Source organism: Pezoporus occidentalis, unplaced genomic scaffold (genome assembly GCF_034315485.1).
Source record: "Pezoporus occidentalis ecotype Australia unplaced genomic scaffold, CSIRO_AGI_Poc_V1 ctg37, whole genome shotgun sequence".
NCBI lineage: Eukaryota > Metazoa > Chordata > Aves > Psittaciformes > Psittacidae > Pezoporus > Pezoporus occidentalis.
In genome coordinates, this window is record NW_026915691.1 from 470,571 (window position 1) to 490,251 (window position 19,681).

Below are 19,681 nucleotides of genomic sequence, written 5' to 3' on the forward strand. Positions count from 1 at the left end.
ATGTGTATATATATGCAAAAAATGGAATTAACCTCTCAAGTTTTCTAAAAGTATTTGATCCTTTAGGTATCTTTATCCTCAATTTTATTAGGTAACAAGATAGTAGTAGAAAAATGACATTAGAAAGCTTGCTCACTTCCTGCTAATAAAAGGTTATTTCAGGTTTTAAATCACTTCATAGTAGGTTTTTATGATGTCTTGTTGGAGTATTTGACAGTTTAATGGTATCTACTCGGGTGTGAGCCTGAAGAAAATAGACCCATGTTTGCTGAGAGGTTGGGCCAGAGCGATACTGGGAGAGCAGGCCCAGCCCTGGGGATCTGTGCTGGGGAACTGACCTTTCTGAAGGCCACACAGAGAAACGGGGTGTGGGGAGTGATGCTGCCAGGTCAGGACAGAGCATGCTGAAGAATCCCAGCCTAGCCACTGAGAAACACTGGAGTGAGGTTTCCTTCAAATCCCAGTGATCTCAGTGTACCCATGCACCGGGGCCGTGTATAATCCTGGGTAACTACATCTGAAGAATCATAATTTTCACTTGCTGTAATACTATCAAAACCCACATCTTTCTGGATTTTTCTACATAATCATTGTACAGTATTGACATCATAATCCCAGTTCTCAAACCCCCAGGTTGAACTCATTTTGACTTTCTCCCCGCTTCTGCTTCTGAAAGCCCTTGTGAAATCCCTGTGAAAGAGCAAAGAAAGGACTCTTTAATCCTGTATGTGGACCTTTCTTCTATTGTTTTCCTTCTTGATAATGCAATTCTTCTGAGCCCTATTCCTTCTCTGCCTTTTATTTTTCACTTGGCAGTGACTGTCAGCTGACTCCGGTATACCCCAGGTTCATCAAAATAGAAATCATTATCTCTTTTTTTCCCTAGTTGTTACTTTGTACCTGTGGACGTTGATGCCCACAGTCTTACTGCGTTGCTGTCCTGCAAGCCCTTTTCCCAAACTTGTTTGTGGGATCCTACAGACAACCTACTAATACTGAGTAAATAAGTGGTTGCTCTTCACAGGCTGGTGTTGGGAAGGCTGACAAGTGTAGTTTCCTGTTCTTTCAAGTCCGTGTGTGTTCATTTAGTGTTCTTTGTTCTGTAGGTGAGTAGTGCACTTTGTGTAGAGGATCACGGTGGGATTTGTGAGTTGTTGGTGCCGTGGTAGACCAAATCGTATGGAAAAAACTGCTCCTGTCTAGTAGCAAGCTCTGTTTAGTATTCACTTGCCAGTGGCAGAAGTGAGCAAGTGTTCGCAACACAAGATCCCAGATCAAATCCAGCAGCTTTGTTTATATGGTGTAGGTATTTACATAAGGGCATCCTTCTTCCTCAGAACAAGCTTTTTATACCACTTTCATTTTAAACTCTTAAGGTATGCTTTAAAAATAGATCCTCTTTCCCCGAGTTTCCTGACATCAACTGAATTCCAAAGAGAAAACAGCTAATACCAATATCTTCTGCTCTAAGAGACCTCAAAATCTTACTAACCCATTACTTCAGGTTCCCCTTGCACCTAGCAGTGAAAGGATACCACAGGGATAACAGGGCTGTGATACTCGGAATGACAGCTTGCATCGGTTCCTGCTGGGGCTTCAGCTCCTCACAGGCGCTCGCATTAGTCTGAGCGCTGTACTGTAAAATGATAATGACATCTGCACATAAACCCCTTTGATAGCAGACAGCAAGTTCAACTTTTCACTTCAGGAGGGTTCTCAGCGTTTTACTTGGTGAGATGATGCCTGGGTTCTGGGTTTTGGTACCTCACAAGTGTGAAAGGTTTGAGCAGTCTCTCCCTTCGCTTGTGCTGTGAATTTGGCTTCATTTTGGTAAGTCCTGCCTTCCCCTCATGCAGTCTGCTAAAAACTGTTAGTTCTCATTGAGTCATGTGGGGCTGAATTCACTTGCCGGAGCAGAATTGCAGTAGTGTGTGTGGAGATGTGACTGGAACTTCTAGTGGCGTTCCCTCCTTTGTTTCTTTGAGACAGGACATCTTATTGCGTGTTGCTGTTGGATAAGGTGCCCCTAGGCAATATTTCCGTGTATGTGACTAACACAGATGAGCTCAAACATACACAAAGGCCTTGTACCTGTACTGGGGAATGTGTTTAATCAGCTTAGGAAAGCAGAGAAAAATGGAGAGTCTTCTAAAAATCATTTTTAGCCTGAGATATGACACATATTCCTGTATCCCTTCTTACTAGGCACTTAACTCTGCTTTCTTTAGCCAGTGTTGCAGTGGGGTGAACTATTCTTGTATATGAGAATAGTAATTACAGAGGAAAAGGTGTGGGTTTTTTTCCTTCTTTCATTTTTATCCATCCCCCTTCATTCTTCACCTATGCCTTGATGACCCCCAGAAGGTTTACAAGCTCACATCTAAGCCTGGATCATGGAGCTGACCTAGTGAAAAGCTTTTCCCTCCTTCTCTTTCCTTTGTCACCTCTGTGTGCCCCTTATTGCTCTCTTTCCCCACCGAGTTTTGGCAGCAGCATGGACTGAAGCGAGATCAAAGTGGCTGTGTAACCACAATCCATGTCTCGGAGAAGGAAATTTAAAGCTTTTTCAGTACAACTTTGATTCATCTTTTAGCTTTAAAGAGCTATTCTGTGGTCAGTGCTTTGTTGTTGCCTCCTCTTATAGCTCCATATTTGCCCATAAAATAAAGTATTTTGTGAGAACAGAGGGTTGAAAACAAAACTGTTCTGTACCTACTGACCAGGCAGAGGCAACCTTCTGCTTTTTGGTGCTGAAGCATTCATAGCTGATAGTTACAAGGCATGAGTGTGATGGTTTGTTACAGTATAAAACCATTATGTATGTTCTTACTGGACTCTCTGGTTTACTGAAGTTTTCAAGTCTAGTCTAGAAACTAGACTTGAAGGTCTGCAGTCTCCTAGTGTCAGGTGTTTGAGCCTCGTGCATCTCGCTTGCACATGGACAATAAGGAGGTCACTGGTGACACTCAGCATGGCTTCACCAAGGGCAAATTGTGCCTGAGAATTTGGTGGCCTGCTGCAACAGGACTATGGTATTGGTGGATAAGGGAAGAGTGAGTGACTCATGTCATCTAGCTGGACTTCTGCAAGGCGTTTAGCATAACATCCTTGTCTCTAAACTGGAGAGGCATGGATTTGATGGATGCACCACTTGGATAAGGAATTGTCTGGGAGGTCATGCTCAAAGAGTTGTGGTCAGCATCTCCATGGAGATGGAGAGGCCACAGAGATGCTGTGAGGGCTGGAGCAGCTCTGCTCTGGAGCCAGGCTGAGAGAGCTGGGCTGGGTCAGCCTGGAGAAGAGAAGGCTCCTGAAGGGGAGACCTGAGAGCAGCTCCAGTGCCTTTAGGGGCTGCAGGAAAGCTGGAGAGGGGCTTGGGATAAGGGCCTGTAGGGACAGGCCAAGGGGAATGGCTTTAACCTGCCAGAGGGGAGACTGAGCTGAGCTCTGAGGCAGAAGCTCTTCCCTGTGAGGGTGCTGAGGCGCTGGCTCAGAGTGCCCAGAGAAGCTGTGGCTGCCCCATCCCTGGCAGTGTTCAAGGCCAGGTTGGACACAGGGGCTTGGAGCAAGCTGCTCTAGTGGAAGGTGGGGACTGGAACTGGATGAGCTTTAAGGTCCCTTCCAACCCAAACCAGGCTGGGATTCTGCTTGTGTCCACAGTCTTGAACTTGTAGGTGTTCTGGGTGAGTTATAAAATTAATTCCAGGAACACCTTGTAGTGACCTTGTCAAATATTTTGATGCAAAACTAATTCCTTTGCTGACAGGACAGGTTACTTGGTTAAATTACCTTATTCTGCCTTGGCTGGGTACGTTTTTAGCCCAGTGTTTCTGGATATTTAATTGTGTGTGTATTTTAATAACATTGTATCTTGAGTGCTCTGTGAATTTCCATAATTTCCTTCTGGCAGGAGCTGCTGGATTCTTCTTGCAGGAATTACTGTAAGAAAGCTGGCAGAATGGATCTACATGACCAGTCATGTCCTGGATTTATTTACTACTTTCTACATTAAGGAAGATTCATACAAAAGAACCTTCAGGTGGTGGTTTCTGCAAGGGCTGAGGGATTTTGGCAGCCTGCCTGGGCAGTTTGAGCTGCACTGGATGTCACTGGTCAAGACAATGTTGATGTTGAAGAGCTGGGGCTGGCTGATGGTTCTTGTGCACTGTGACCGCCTTCCCAGCTTGGAGTCAGGAATGTTGGCCAGGGCCCCTCTGGGCAGGCAGGGATGGACACGTGGAAAAGGACAGTGTGAGCCATCGCTGGTATTCACTGAGCAGCTCTGCTTAGATGTGGTGTACAGAAACGTGCTGGTGCTGAGCTCTTCAATGGTTTTGTGTGTAAGGGAAGAAGAGGAACTGCTTTCTTTAACTCAGTGTGCCAAAGTTTACTCTACTCGGGTTGTTACTTCCTCCAGCCTGTGCTCTCCCCCCCCTCTCTTTTTTTCCTGCCCATATGTCAGATTGCTTGGTTTGGGAAACATCTGATAGTTCGTTGTATGACTCTGCTGTTTGACATTTCCTTCCTCCTTCGGTTCAGAAACATAATAAAACGCTAAAGCTGGGCAAAGAGAGGGGATTGTGTTGTTTACTGCAGGTTTATTTTCATGTGTTGGATTACTTTGCTGTAAGAGGGGATTTATTTTGCTTTTTCAGTTTGGAAAATGGGCAGTTAGTTCTGCTTCTGTCTTTCCAAAGGGGGATTGCAAACCTCATCACTCACCCTGCCTTAGGAGGGAGGAATTCTTTGGATTCTTTGGCTAGAAAGTTGCACACGTCTCTGATTCCTTTTGTGTGCTACCTGAAATTGCAGTGGTAGCTTTAAGTTTATGATCTGTTCTCAACCAGCTGCTCAGAAGTTAAAATATAATTGATTCCCTTTTGTAAAGAAACTGGCTGAAGTGTGACGGAACTGGGAGGTACGTTTAAGTATGCTCTGTAAAGTAGTGTCCATAGCCTGACCTGCAGGGTAGGTCAGTACCTAAACACAGGGTTTGGTAAAATGAAAAGAAGGTCTTCAGTTCCTTTTGTCATTGATCATGGGGATGGCAGCAAAATTGGATGGGGCTTGGAGCAACCTGCTTAAGTGGAAAGTGTCCTTGCCTGTGGCAGGGGACTGGAACTGGATGAGCTTTAAGGTCCCTTCTACTCAAACCACTGCTTCTGTTGTATACAGCTTACAGTGGTGTGCATTCAAATCTGACATAGGTAAATATCATTTGGCTTCTTCCCTATAGAAGCACCCAAACCAAATCAAACCCTATCATGTCTTCTTTTAAACGTTTTTGTCTGTCTTGCCTGTGGGTATATTCTCCAAGTACATGGGTAACTCTGGTGTTGTAGCATCCTCTGACACCTAGATTCCTATGTATTTGGTACCTGTTTTGTTGTTGAGGTTGACTTTTCCTTCTCCCTTTCTCCTGCTTGGTGGAGAGACTCTAGCATGACGTCTTCCCATTTCATGTGCGTGTCCTGGTGCACAAGGCAGTAGGCACAAGTGTGTGGCAGTGCCTGCCTGTGGGAGCTGTGCTCGCCTGCTGATCTCAGAGGATGCTGCTGCCATCTTCGGTCCTTATGTTTGTCTTTTGAGTATTTTAGACCCAAAAGCATCTTCTGAAGGAAAGACTGAGGCTTCCAGCTGTGCTTATCCTGTTACCCTTTCACATTTCTGTCTGATGAACTTGGTTATGGCCTTTGCAGTGGGAGAGAGCTGATAATCCAGGCGCCTGTTTGGAACCACATACTGAGATCTGCTGGATCAGTGAGGGGACTGGAGGTTTGCTAACCAAAGCCATTCACTGAAGGTGGAAGATGGTGATGTAACTCAAAGGTCTTCTCTCAGATTCCTTCTTTTGTTCTTTTTATTTTGTTGTTGTTTTATAATGACTTTTTGTAAGAGTTCCTGGAGTTGGTCGTGAATGGCTGTTATTGTTTCACTGATGGATGCTTGCTACTGACTCCAGGCCTGAGAGTTTAGAGGGTGTTCATTGATGCTGCTCCTCATGTGCTGCAAAAGATTTCCAAGATGCCAGCGTGGTACCTAGATAAACGACATGGCATAGAACAGAAACCCATCAATGTGTCCTGTCTCCATCACGGCCAGTGATGGTTTGACCTGCTGGGTTTAGTGACAGCAACCTGTACTCAGTGGCATTTTGTACTTGGGCAGTCCCCTAGAGGCTTGCTATAGCCTCTCCTAGCAGTGCTGCAGTCTTCTGGGAGAACCTCCAAAATCTATTGCGAAAGTGCACTCCTCACAGTAAACATTAGCAGTCACCTGGAGAAAGACACAGGAGTAGGTCAGAGGCATAGTAATTACTCCCTTGAGTAATCTCCCAGGTATGCTGGGTTTGGTTGAGAGATTTCTTGAACTAGGTAGATATTTAAGAGACAGATTTTAAACTAGTACCCAGCTCTTTATCCTGACACAAGGAGTTCAGTTCTCACATTGGGTCTGCATTCTGCACATTTACTTTGATACCTGGGAAACACACTAGCAGCTCTTCTCTAGAGACCCTCATAGTTGCCCTCTTTAGGACTAGACAGTCTTAATCCTTGAGCACATTTTGTCCTATGGGATATATATTTTTGGACTATTCATGTAGTGTTTCAGTTTTCTCTCCTTTTTGATGGGCTGAAACAGGAGCTGCAGTTGGTGATGCAGGTGAATCCTGATCTCCTAATGATGGCTCTGTCACCTTCTGTTTCTTTGGTAAGAATTTGTAGCACTGGGGTTTGTTTTGCCAGCCTGTTCTTGCAGTGGACTCTAGGAAGACACAGTATGTCAGTGTGTGCTCCTTTTCCCTCCTCCTTTTCCTTCCTTTCTTCCCCTGTGTTTTATTTTAGTCTTTTACTTTGGTACTTAACCTTGAAATTGTGTTCATGTTGGGATATATACCAGCAATTTGGGCCCTTTTATCAGATTACTCTTTCTTTTATGCTTGCCACTCAAAACTTCTTTATCGGGAGCTGCTGCATCTACCAGAACTGTTGGAATTTGAGTGTTACTCTTTGAGTCCTTTTAGATCTTCTACTGGATGATGGTCCTTAGTTGCCACCTCAAATGTCTTCTGAGACTACTCTGACTTTTGTTTCTTCGAAAGAATCTATTGATCTTCTTGGCTGCCTCCTTTGCCACATAGGTGGAATCACACCTGTGATTGCCTGGGAGAGATGAAAAAAGAGCTTGTTTCTGTCAGTACCATGTACTTTCTAGGCATAGCAGCTCATGCTATGTTTGTGGCTTTTAGGAATGGTGTATATGGACTTTTATTATTTTAGACGGATCTTGTTTTTCTGGTCCTCACTACTATGATGTAGTGTCTGAAATGTCTCGAGGTACACGAGTCCATCAGAAAGATATCTGATAATAGGATTTTGGTTACAGCTGCATCATTCACTGAGACTCGGCAAAGATAAAAGATGACAAACAAATCTCTGATGCTGTTGCTTGTCACAAACAGCTCTGAAGTAGCAGCATTTAGATAATGTGTTCCAGGGGGCATGAAGTAAGAAGGGAGCATGGTATGGAGGGAAGAGATTGATCCAGCAGAAAGCCATTTCGGGCTCATGTGCTGCATGCAGGGTGTGCTCAGTGCTGGATTTACGAGTCAGTGAACAACAAGAATCACAGAAAAGGTATTTTATTTTAATTCTTCATTTTTACAAGGCTGTTTGTGTCTGTCTTTATCCTTTTTTTCCAGCCACTTGACTGTGTGCCTATCCAGGGAAAGGATTAAAGTCCAACATGTCATTCTGCTGTTCATCAGTTGCATATTAAGAAGAATGATGCTCGGCTCTGTCTAAGCATGGCACAGTTTTTCTGTTGGCCACATGAGGCCCATTTCATTGTTTTTTCCCATGCTTGAATTCAGAGTATGACGAAGTTTGAAGAACTTTGGTTATGCAGTCACTGTCTGCCAGTAGCTTGGCCTCGGCTTCACACCAATTTGAAGCTGAGCCACAGCTCTTGGTGCCCGATAAGACCTCTCCTCCCTGCCATATGGTTCTTCCCTTCTTAAGGGAAGGGATAAGCCCTGAGGGAAGGGAGCACAAACCATTCCTTGCTTATTTGAGATGGCCAGGATGAAGAGGGGAATGCTAATGCGTAGTTTTGTAGGTGATCTGATTGCAGGACTCTGCACAGGGTTGAGGTGATTTAAAAGACCAAAGCAACAAAAAACAACCTAAGAGAGTTACGGATGTGGGAGTAAAAGATCAGAGAATGGCTGCTGCTTCAGCCCTACCGTAGGAAGTTGTGCTGTCCAAACAGGAACCTTTCTCGGGGTGTAGGAAAGATACTTAGCTGTGAAGAAAACTTCTTAGTTAAGCAGTCTCCTCTGTTCCTCGATGTGTTTCTTGTCTCTCTGTCAATTCACTTGATGGGACTTGGGCAGATGTTAGTAAATACTTAATTTTAGTGGGAGCAGGGAACAAGAGCTGTTGTAAGCTGTTTGCCTCCCCCATAAGCACATACTGTTGCAGAGTATTTCTGTCCTCCTGTAGTTGTCCTTTTGTCCTTCCTTCCCAGTGAGGTGTATCAAGATGACATCAATTTTATCTGGGATTTAAATGGCTGGAGTGGAGTGTGAAATGCTATTTTGTTGCTGTGCGAGGGCGATGTAGTGAAATGAAACACCGCAACCAAAACAGATGGTGCTAATCTTGAGTCTGTCTGCAAGATCTTACAGCATTTAATTAAAATGGTGGTGTAATTCCCATGACACCTTTAACTACAGTTTAAATTCTTGGACTATGAACTAAGGGCTTTCTTATGCAGATTTTTACTCGTGTGAGTAGTCCTTAGTATGAGTCTCCAGTGGCTTCAGAATAGCTACTTACTTGAACGAAGCTCTCGAAGATGAGACTCTATTAAAACTGGAAAATACATGGCATTTACATTTTTTTGTGTTTGAATTTGAAGCATAAATTGCAGACTAAAGATACTTGACAGCTACAGCATCCTACAGAGAAGCAAACACAAATCTACGTTACAGAAATGGCTTAGACTGCGCCTGACTTCAGAGGCTGGTGAATACAGGTACCCTGGGCAACTTAACATCTTCCCCTTGGTTTGAAGGGCATATGATGAAAACAATTTTAATACTCCCTTTAGTTAACTGAAGCTGGCTTGTGGGAGTGTCTGACCTAAGTGATGAGGTGTGGTTGGTTTCTTACCTTACTTGCTTCTTTTCCTAAGGGAATTTGAAAAGCTTCTATTTGAAGCGGTGCACAGACCTGAATTTGCCTGAGTAGCCCCTTTTGGACAGTTGAGAAGTGTTTTTATATCTGGTTTTTGATTTGCTTTGTTTCTGACAGGAGAAGTGAGAAAGATAACTTGACCTAATCAGTGCCGTGCTGGAAGCCTTTGAGAAAGGCAGGGCTGGAGCTGAGGGCCTGTGTGATGGATATCTCGGTCTCTGCTCGAAAGACCCTTCAAGGCTTTTCTGTAGATTTTTTGCCTCTTTTTCAAGTATATCCTTCCTCTCCTGGAAGTAATTCTCTACATTCTGGGGCCTCATTCTGTCTTAGCTTTTCTCACCTTCCTGTACTGCATGAAGCAGGAAAAATAACATGAAATTATATGATTTTAACCGTTCTTTTAAATACAGAGAAGTAAAATAATGAATAGCTGCACTTGACACTCGGCGTGGCCAAATACAATAATTTCCTCAAACTGCTGATGTTCTGCCTTTTTCTGCTTCTGCTGTGTCTGTATTCTTGTTTAATCCCTCCAAGGGAGCTTTGGGTATTAAAATGGATGGAATTACTCAAGTCTTCTGCAGAAGTTCATTTACAATTGCCCTGTTCATTTCCTATACAACATGCATAGTCCAAAACCATTTGGTGGAGATGAGAAAAAGCTAAAAGAGGAGGTAGAAGATGTGTTTTGTTTGTGTTCCATCTGTGAGGACTGCAGATGAGGAAGATAGTCACAGTGGCTACACAGCACTAATTATATCTTCAGGCTTGCTGGGTTCGTGCCAGAATCAAGTTGTGCAGTGTGAAGTGTTGCTGGGGAATTGTGAGTTTTAGCATCCTAAACTCTGCCAAGTTGAATGGAGCGCTGTGGGGTCAGCATGAGACCCTTTCTGCCTGTCTAATACTCTGTTTTAAGCCTGAGGAGGGGGAAAGAATCAGAGCATGTAGTGTTTTCTCTCCTAGGAATTCACAGTTCTGGATGTTGTCCTGGAGTTAAACTGGTTACAGCCCTCAGCTGTTGCAGCTACATGTGAAGGTGTCTGTATTTAGGGCAGCAGATTAATGGCTGTAAAAGAAAGTGCTAATTTGCTTTCTCTGTCTCTTCTTGCGTGTGTGCATTGGTTTGAATACTCATAGTTTGTTTCTCTGCAGAGTGTAATTGTGTTAAGACCCAGGAGGAGAGAACCCTGTGTCAGAGCTCCTTCTTGAAGGGCTATGTATGACATTCTGTGGCCATGTTTTTGAATGAAAGCATTGGCCTGGGGGTGTTTTCCCACCGATGACTATTTCTTAGGTGTGTTTTGGATGGCTTTGGATGCCTACATGGAATTTTGGGTTTGAACATACTCTTCTACTCTGATGCCTGCTTTTGGATGCATCAGAAATGGATGTTAATGTGTCTTGGGAATTTTGCTGTCCAAAGTTGAATGTTAGTAAAGATTTTGGGCATTTCTGTTAGCCACAGAGATCTGATTTCTCTGCTTCCTTTCAGGCTTGGCCCAGTGCATTTAGAACAGGCAGGCTACAAGCAGTTTCTTTTGTGCTCCAATTGCAGTTAACTGGATTTAGAAAAAAGTACTTATAGAAAGTCCCTCTTATATGGAAAGTTGAACTCTTCACAGCATAGTCCTCCAAGACATATGTTTCCTATAAACCAAAGCAAGAATCTTTTGCTTAATCACAGAATCATTGAATCATAGAATAGTTTGGGTTGGAAAGGACCTTAAAGCTCATCCAGTTCCAAGCCCCCTCCAACCTGGCCTTGAACATGGTCAGAAATGGGATGGCCATGGCTTTTCTCTGGGCATCCTGTTTGAGGGTGTTAGCACTCACAGTATTAATGTATGGTTTACTGACATAGTTGCTTAATGGTAAGTATTTGTAAATTCCTCTTTTTGTCAGGCTTTTTGGTGTTTTAAGAAATTGTAGCAACCACAACAAGCCAAGACTATGCATATGGGAAAAGATGCAAGGGACACAGTAGATTACATCACCTGGCAAGAAGGTTGCTTTGTTCTGCATTCATTTCTAAGCAGTTGTGAGTAAGCCAGCCTGTTTATGGCGTTGTCCTGGGATTGGCAATGTTGGTCTCTGTCTCAGTGAGCATTTCAGGCTGCTTTAAAACCAGTAGCCTTACTTAAAAGGAGCAGCTCTGCCCTCCCTGACCTGCTTTGCTGTTCTCTGTCTTACTGGTACAAGCATCTCTGGCTGTTTAATGAATGAGGTTTGGGGACTGATGTGAGAAGAGGAAATAAACCTGTTTTATATTAGCCTTCTGATGTCCAGTCAGTTAATCTCAGTCTGAATCTGTACAAACAGCAGCACTCCTGCTGAGTGGTTACGGCACTGTGAGTGATGGAGGGAAGGCAGGCCGGTCCAGGACTACTGTTGGCACCAGTGCTCGCCTGTGTTGGTTTGAAGTGTACGTAGTGTACGTTAACAACAGTCTCTGTGTGCAGTTTAATGTTCTGTTTTATCTGATGGGAGCTGTCACTGAGAGGGAAGATCCCACTCACTGCTCTGAGCTGTGTGTTCTCTCTCCAGCTCTACTGCCTGCAGTGGTGAGTACGTGGCTGCAGGGGAAGCTGTCAGTGGGCTGATGATAAACACTTTCCTTTTTGTTTCTCATCTTTAACTTGGTGAGCTGATTGATTCACCTGATGATTGCCTGATCACTAGATGTGATGTTGGACTGGGAGATGGGAATGCATGGCTGGGGATGCGGAAGAGGCTCCTGTTTTGGTAGCAGCTTGTGTTCACTGCTGATTGAGCATAAATGAAACTGATCTTAGCTCTTCAGTACAGTCAGCAGAACCACAGGCTGTGGCTGTCTTGCCTGTAAAAACCCTGTTAGAGATTAAGGCCTTTTAAAACTACTGATGGTTTTTTAAATCAATGGATTTAAAAATAATCCATGTGGATGTGGATACTTTCCCTATAACATGTTAAATGCTTTACATGAAGCATCTGTAGAGGCCTAGAATATATGTAAGTGTTCCTGGTGCACTCATGTGTACTACTTCTGGACTCAGATTTTCTGAATTCAGTTTTAACATGAGGACTACATTGAGAAGTTCTAAGGGATTAGTATTGTTGCTTATCTATTAAATTTTTAAGTAGATGCAGATGTAGAATCCCAGTCTGATTTGGGTTGGAAGAGCCCTTAAAGCTCATCCAGTTCTAACCCCTGCCACGGGCAGGAACACCTTCCACTAGAGCAGCTTGCTCCAAGCCCCTGTGTCCAACCTGGCCTTGAACACTGCCAGGGATGGGGCATACAAATGCACTGAGCCGTATCTCTGCACCTTTGACTGGGAAATGATGTGAGAGATCTAATTTTATCATGCTACTAAGTCCAAAATCCCCAGCACTTGTCTTGCCTTTGTGTTAGGAGTCACTTTCTGGGTGGGTGCTCACTGGTGATCCAGGCTAGCTCTGGTAGTTTGCCATTCCTCACAGACTGTGCAATTAGACACTCCAGAAGTTCATTAGTGTAGAGTTAAATTGGATGCATCTCTGATGATTTCCCTGTGCCTTTCTTGACTATATTTCATCCATCATATGGATGGGACGTTATGGGTTGATACCTCGGAGCTGCCAGAAAGCTGCAAGAGCTTGTTTGCTCTTTGAGACAGCTAATCTCTAGTTGTTGCTGTGTTGATCAAGTTGAGTAACCCTTTTTGTTCCATTGGGGTTTTTGGTTTTGTCTTTGTCATCCTCCTGTCCCACATGGAGACTTACCAGATGTTCCTACTTGATTATGACATAAACATGTAACATGATTTTATTCCTAGGTTGCCTGTGCTGGCACTGATCTCTGGTGTTTCATTATACTATCTCAAACTCTGCACGTTCCTTTCCCAAGCTATAGATACAGAAGCCTGTAGAACAGATGTACATGTTTCGAAGGAGCATGTGTGAGTACTTTCTCCTAGAGTATGATGTGCTGTGTGAGGTACTCCAGCACCCTGCAGCAGCCTTTCCCTGTAGAGCTCAACTACTGTATTCCTGTGTGCCCAGTGAGGCCTCTTCAGAGGGAATCTGGATAATCAGTATTTGGAGAAATAACCCTTGAGGCGCAGGAACATCAGTCATGGCCAGAACCCTGCTGTGCTGGGCAATACAGAGGCAGAGTGAGGTGAAACTGTTTTAGGGGATACATTTATAAGATCAAACAAATACAGGTGTATTTTGCATGTGTTGTTGGTGTGCTGAATGTCGCCTTTAGCTCCTCAGCAGTGAAGCAGCTAGCTCTTGAACAAGTCACAGCCTACTGCCAGTTACTGTGGTGAAGGAAAGGAGATTGTAGAGGTTAAACTTCTAAATGAATCAAGTTAGCGGACTTGAGAAGGGAGATCCTTCTGTATGTGACACATAGGGTGCATTTTGGAAAAGCAGTGACAGCCAGTAGGTTAAATGTCCTTGTGCAGATGATGCAAAGGGGAGGTTTGTGATGCTGGTCTCTTACTGTCTTTAGGAGTAAAAATGCACTCTTTCTTGGTGGTACTTTGTGATTTTTGCACGTTGTTGCTGTGGACCAGCTGGCTTTTCCTGCTGGCTTTTCCACTTGAGAGCTGAGCACACTGGCTATTGCTGAGCAGCAAAGTGAGGGTGTGAATACTGTCAGTGAAGCAGTAGAGGGAATAACAGGAGCAAGAACGTGGTAACAAGGGTTAGAAAGCAGAACACAAGCCCAGTGTGAACACAGGCTATAGACCTACTGCTTTCTGTGTCTGGTAATGATCCTCATGCTAGCTAGACTAAAAGCCACACGCGTCTTCCCCTTGTCCCTTGGGTAGGCTCCAAGAGCTGGTGAAGGGTGATGAGGGTGAAGCACCAGTCACAGGGCAAACTGGGAGTGGAGTTAAAGCTGGAGGTGAATCCAGGCAGGGGATGGGGGGGCAAGGAAGAGTGTGATGGGCTGGTAATGGAAATAGATGAAAAGGCAGCAGTCTGGGCATCACAGAGAAGAAGGGAAACGGGATGTGACAGCTGTGAGTATCTGCCGTTAAAGGTGAAAAGCAACAAAATAAATTGGAACCATTGCTGACCTGGTTGTAGCTGCAGCTTTTTCATGGGTTCAGTACTTCATCAGCTTCTTCCTGGCAATCGCTTAGTTCCACTGTACCTACACTCCTTCAGGTTTTGCAGCCTGTGTAGAAGAAAATCTTTCCCAAATATCCGAGTAGCCATTTTCCTGTTCTCATTCCTTGATGGTTGATAACAGAGTTCTGTCTGCTCGAGAGACAGGAAACAGCAGCGTTCCTTATTCTGCTTTAGTTCATTTGAGTGAAATAAAAAGCATGTCTGGTAAACCTAACAGGACAGTGTGGAACTGGATTTCACCATCTGCACCAAGTCACTTGTTTTCTTACATCCCGTAGTACTCTTTGTGGCTTTCAAGTGGTCGGCTTTTAGCCTGACATTGCACTCACCTCATAACCAAACAGCACGTAGGGAATGGGCCTTACTCCCTCTCCCTGTTGGCTTGTTTGTGGTGTTCCTTCTAATTTGTAAGATCCTAGTAAGATAACAGTAAGATCAGAAATGAATGAATCTGCTGGAAGTGAGTCAAATTGGGGTAAAATACCTAAATGCATGTGTAAGGCAGATTTTTTCTTATTCCTTGGGGGGGGGGGGGAGAGGAAAATGTGGGAATAGGAGTTCTTGGGAACTGGGAGAATAGGGAAAAGGAGTAACTGGCTGCTTAGAGCTCAATTCTAGGAATTAAACACTGAAAATGAAACAAATCTGTACAATGAATATAACTCAAAGTGCTTTTTTTCCTCCCCACAGGCTGAACTCACAGGCATCAAATGGCGTAGGTACAACTTTGAAGGTCATGGGGACTGTGGCCCTATCATTTCAGCCCCAGCACAGGATGATCCAATTCTGCTCAGCTTCATCCGCTGCCTGCAGGCCAACTTGCTCTGCGTGTGGCGCCGGGACGTCAAACCGGACTGTAAGGAGCTATGGATATTCTGGTGGGGAGATGAACCCAATCTTGTGGATGTGATACATCGTGAGCTGCACAGTAAGTTACTGGCTTGCTTTGTTTCTTGATTTATTCCTACTTTTTCCCATTGAAGAAGGAACTTTGTCATTAAAGGCTGTAACTTGCTACCATGTGTGATTTTGTCCCAGTTTCTGTTTTAAGACCTAAAGGGGAAAAAAACAGGTTGTAAATTGACTTTTCTGTTGCAAGTGATCTGCAGATAAAGTGCAAAATGAAATGTGAAATGAACTTAGAGCTATACCTGACATCATGACTTAGGTTTTTGTGAAGTCTCAGATGTGCTGTAAAAATCAGGGTAAATTCTAGTTCAAAGGATGATAATAATCAATGAATTCTGGCATAAGGTAGTAGTTGATGGAATAAAACCCCTCTGCTGCAGCGTGATATGAACTCCGTGGCACCACAGGTACATCTGCAGGGCTGGAACTTGCCATGCTGGTATTGCTATGGGATTTGAGTGTAAATACAGGCAAGTTGCAACAATTGAATGTAATAAAAGAAAGGAAGGAAGTGGAAGGTGGTACAGAGGTGTGGCAATGATAAGTTTATGTGATTCCAAGTTTTACACAACTTGGATCGTACTCTGTGTTTCCAGAGTATGCAGCCTTAGAATGATACAAAACTGTGTTGTGATCCTTTTTGGATTTGACTATGTCCATTATATATTAACTTATTTTCACCGGTGTATTGTTGCTGGGAGCAGACTATTTGTCAATAGTGTTGCTATATTAAACTGCATGAATTTAACCCCTGTTTTACCTTTCGTGTTTTGGGTAAAAGCAACTAAAATTTGCTGATCTTGGAGTAAGAATAATAGTAATTAATCTCCCCATCCAAACCAGTAATAAGGGTTTTGCAATAAGTTTTCATCCTGGTAGTCTTTAGACCTACTGGCTACTTGTGATAAATGTGCATTCCAGTTCAAAGATACAGAATACTGTATTCATCAGATGTGCTTTAGCTGTCCTTTACCTCCCCACCTCTACCCCACACAGTTTTGCTCCTGGGTTTATGGTGTGTTCATTTACTTGGTTGTTATTCTGTTCTGACCACCTACAGACCGTGTACTTCATGAACAGCAGATGGTTTATTTGGTAATGCACCCTGTGAAATCACAGATCTGCAGCACTGTGTATCTTGAGGCGTATTTCATGCAGGTAGCTGTGTGATCATGTATAATTAAAGAGATTGCTCAGAAGTGCTGCACCAAACCATTCCACTAACATCCATTTTTTATGAGGCACCTGTTTTGAATGAAGGCATGGGTAATATTTCTACATGCCCAGCAAAGCTTTAATAACATGTGCTTTTCTCTTTGTGAAGGAGAGTTTATTTAATATTTCAAATGCAGTATATGGGACTTAAGTGTCTTTTTATTTGAGAGGAGTTGCAGGTGCTAGCTGTTTTCAGTTGGAAATTGATACAGCTTGTTTATATCTAATGTCTTTGTTACAACAATATGATGCTACTTCCAGTGGTAATGGTAAGGTGAAGCATTTAAATGTATGAAGAGCTGAACCTGCCTGAGTGTAGCATGGGACAGGGTGTAGCAAGTGGAGTGTAGCAGCACTTTGATGCCATTTCCTTCTTGTCCAGTATTTTATGAAGCACTGGGGCTGGAGCCTTCAGTACAGTACCTTGTAAGTGTAATTAAATCTGAAAGCTGTCTGCAAGAGCACTGTTTTGCAAGTGTCAATAGCAGCAGTATCACAAGCCTAGAAAACGTGGAGTGTGGTGTGTGTCACAGCACTACGCTGCAGCCAGCTGTACTGGAGAGGTACATTTACCCTGGTACAATGGCAGTGTCACTGAGTGATCCCTATGTGCAATGCTCCCTCAAATTAAACCTGTCTGGGAGGAAAAGATTATACAGAGGGATGTGATGAGACATAAAGTTGAGTTTGGAGGTGGACAAAGGGGGACAACACGCAACACCTTAAAGGCAATGAAGTCCATAGTAGTTGAAAGCAGAAATAAGCTCTTGCTAAATGTCAGGACCCTACAGTAATTTGGGAAGTCCTCTCCCTTTCTGTTCCCTTCCACTGAAGGTTTGGAATTCTTTTATAATGGGTATAAATCCCATGATGATAGGTTTACTTGCTCTGTATTGAAAGCACATTGGAACGTTTGTAGTGACTTACCAGATAATAGTTCAAAGAGGTGTAAATTGTTAGTGTTACAAATTTCACTGCTGATAGGGCTGCCTTGCTCTCCTCTTTTAGAGTTCAAACATCAATATTGACAAAGTATTGAACATCACATTCAGCCAGAATTGAGACATTTATGTACATTGATTCCCTGAACTACAGCAAAGGACATGATGTTCAAGGCTTCATGCAGCGGCAAGGCAAAAGAAGGTTGTTTTGCTTTGTATTGTGTAAACAGACCACAGGACTGAAATGTTTGGTAGCTGGAATTAGTTTCCTGAGTTTACATGCTCCTGGAAATAGAGGGGACTTTGCATGTGGGCATAGATACATACTGACACGTACTGAAGCATTAGTAACTTGCTGTCCCCCAAGCCACCATAGTGGGTATGGTTTGCTATACCCTGGTCATGAAATCAGCTGCATGGGCTGAAAGTCTGGTTTGTAGGAGTTGATTTATTACTGTAGAGCTTTGGCTTTGTGTTTGTCCTTGTAGTTAGGAGCACAAGTCCCAGAATTCTGACACTACAAATCCAAGTGGGAAACTCGAGTCTATCTGAAACGTTTCCAACTTGGTAGATCCTATCTCTGGAGATGTATGAGCTTTAGGGAATAATGGCTATGGATAAGATCGTGACTTCGCACCAATGTGAAGTTGCTCACAGTGGTTTGGATTTCTCTTTTCCTGCCTAGGACTTGGGCTTTAAAAGTGAATTTTTCATTAGGCTAATAAATATTTAGTGGCAGTTTAACTACAAGTCTTGATCTTTCATGCATTCAAGTCTAAATGAGAATTATTGCTTTTTTTTTCTAACAGTCACTCAAATACTGTTTTATGACATCTAGTACTGCCGTTAAACAAAGTGCAAACTGCGCCTTTTCCTGCAGAAGCACTGCTTAGTGTTGCCTGGGAGCTGTGTGGGTTGCCTTAGCTGAGAACGTTCAAGATAGATGCTTTTGGAAACACCAGTCTGCCTTTAATAAAAGAACTGCAAACAGTCATAGGGAAAACAACTCGGTTATAAACAGGAGGTAGTAGGAACTGTTGTTTATGTAGTAGCTTTCCAAAACTGTGTAGATAATTAAATGCTGTCATGGGAGATTAAGTAAACCCAGTTATTTGCAGCACAGCTACAGCTCAGTTATAAGCAGTCAGATCAGCTGGATGGCTGTGGCTTTCATAGGGGTGTCTCTTGCACATACTCCAATCGTTCTTTTTGCTGCCAGCCTCAGCTGCTGTGTGCTGGGTTTTATTCCGATTGGATTTTAAATGGACAGAAAGATGGAAGTTCTTTCTTCTGTCCCCGGTGAAACAACCCAACTGCTACGGGAGAAAATCCCAACTGAGTGGGAGAAGAATAGGGAGCGGTTTAATGAGTTGGACGAAGTTGGGAGCGTTTTAGTTTGTTTTCTCAAGGGTAAATGCTATTTAATGACATGACTGCCTGAAGAGGCTCGATAAGTGGTCCAGCTGCTATACCTGTGCCCCTTAAAATAGGGGTTTGTAAATTCTCCAGACAAAATGTTGTGGAGGGGAGGTCATATCTTCCTGCTGGCAGGGTTTTTGACAGGGAGCTGTAGATTTTGTAAGTTGCAGTGATCTCATTTGCATTTGGTGGCCAGATACCATCTGGAGAACCATAGGGAATTTATACTTGACTCCTGGGGATTTTTCTCCCCTCCCACCCCTTGCCTTGCACCCCAAGCATTCCAGGCAGATTATCAGCAGGTGATGCCTGTTCCTGAGTTGCCTTCTTTGCTTTTGCAAAGAATCCTCACATCTGACACTTTACACAACCTTTTTGTCTGACAGTTTTGTCTATGAACTTGTAATCTGCTCATTGAGTTTATGGCAATATTCAGCCGCTTTGCATCTGCGGTACAGAACACTTGAATTACTAGGAATAGCGCAGGGATTATGATTTGTACTGCAACTGGGAATGTAGTTTTGGTGACTGTAAGCATGACCCTGGAGGTAGACCCTGGAAGGCTGAAGGAATGTCAGACTGTGTCTTCAAAATGAGTAAAGCTCTGGGCATACAAGGATGCAGTTGGTGCTGAGGCACTGGCACAGGGTGCCCAGAGAAGCTGTGGCTGCCCCATCCCTGGCTGTGTTCAAGGCCAGGTTGGACGCAGGGGCTTGGAGCAAGCTGCTCTAGTGGAAGGTGTCCCTGCCTGTGGCAGGGGTTGGAACTGGAGGAACTTTAAGGTCCCTTCCAACCCGAAGCAGTCTGTGAATCTATAATGCTGTAACTTAAGTGCTTGTTTGTCTGAAATCACTGATTCTGGTTGGTATTTGGGATTGCCATCACATGTGC

At 43.6% G+C, this 19,681-nt stretch overlaps 1 protein-coding gene across 1 annotated transcript in view; it reads left to right on the plus strand.

Annotated features, from left to right (window-relative positions):
* Nucleotides 1–19,681, plus strand: part of MED13L (mediator complex subunit 13L) — a 185,853-nt gene that overhangs the window by 4,549 nt on the left and 161,623 nt on the right. Inside the window, exon 2 of the mRNA XM_062631140.1 lies at nucleotides 14,997–15,234. Coding sequence (XP_062487124.1) covers nucleotides 14,997–15,234 — 238 coding nt within the window. The remainder of the gene's footprint in view (nucleotides 1–14,996; nucleotides 15,235–19,681) is intronic.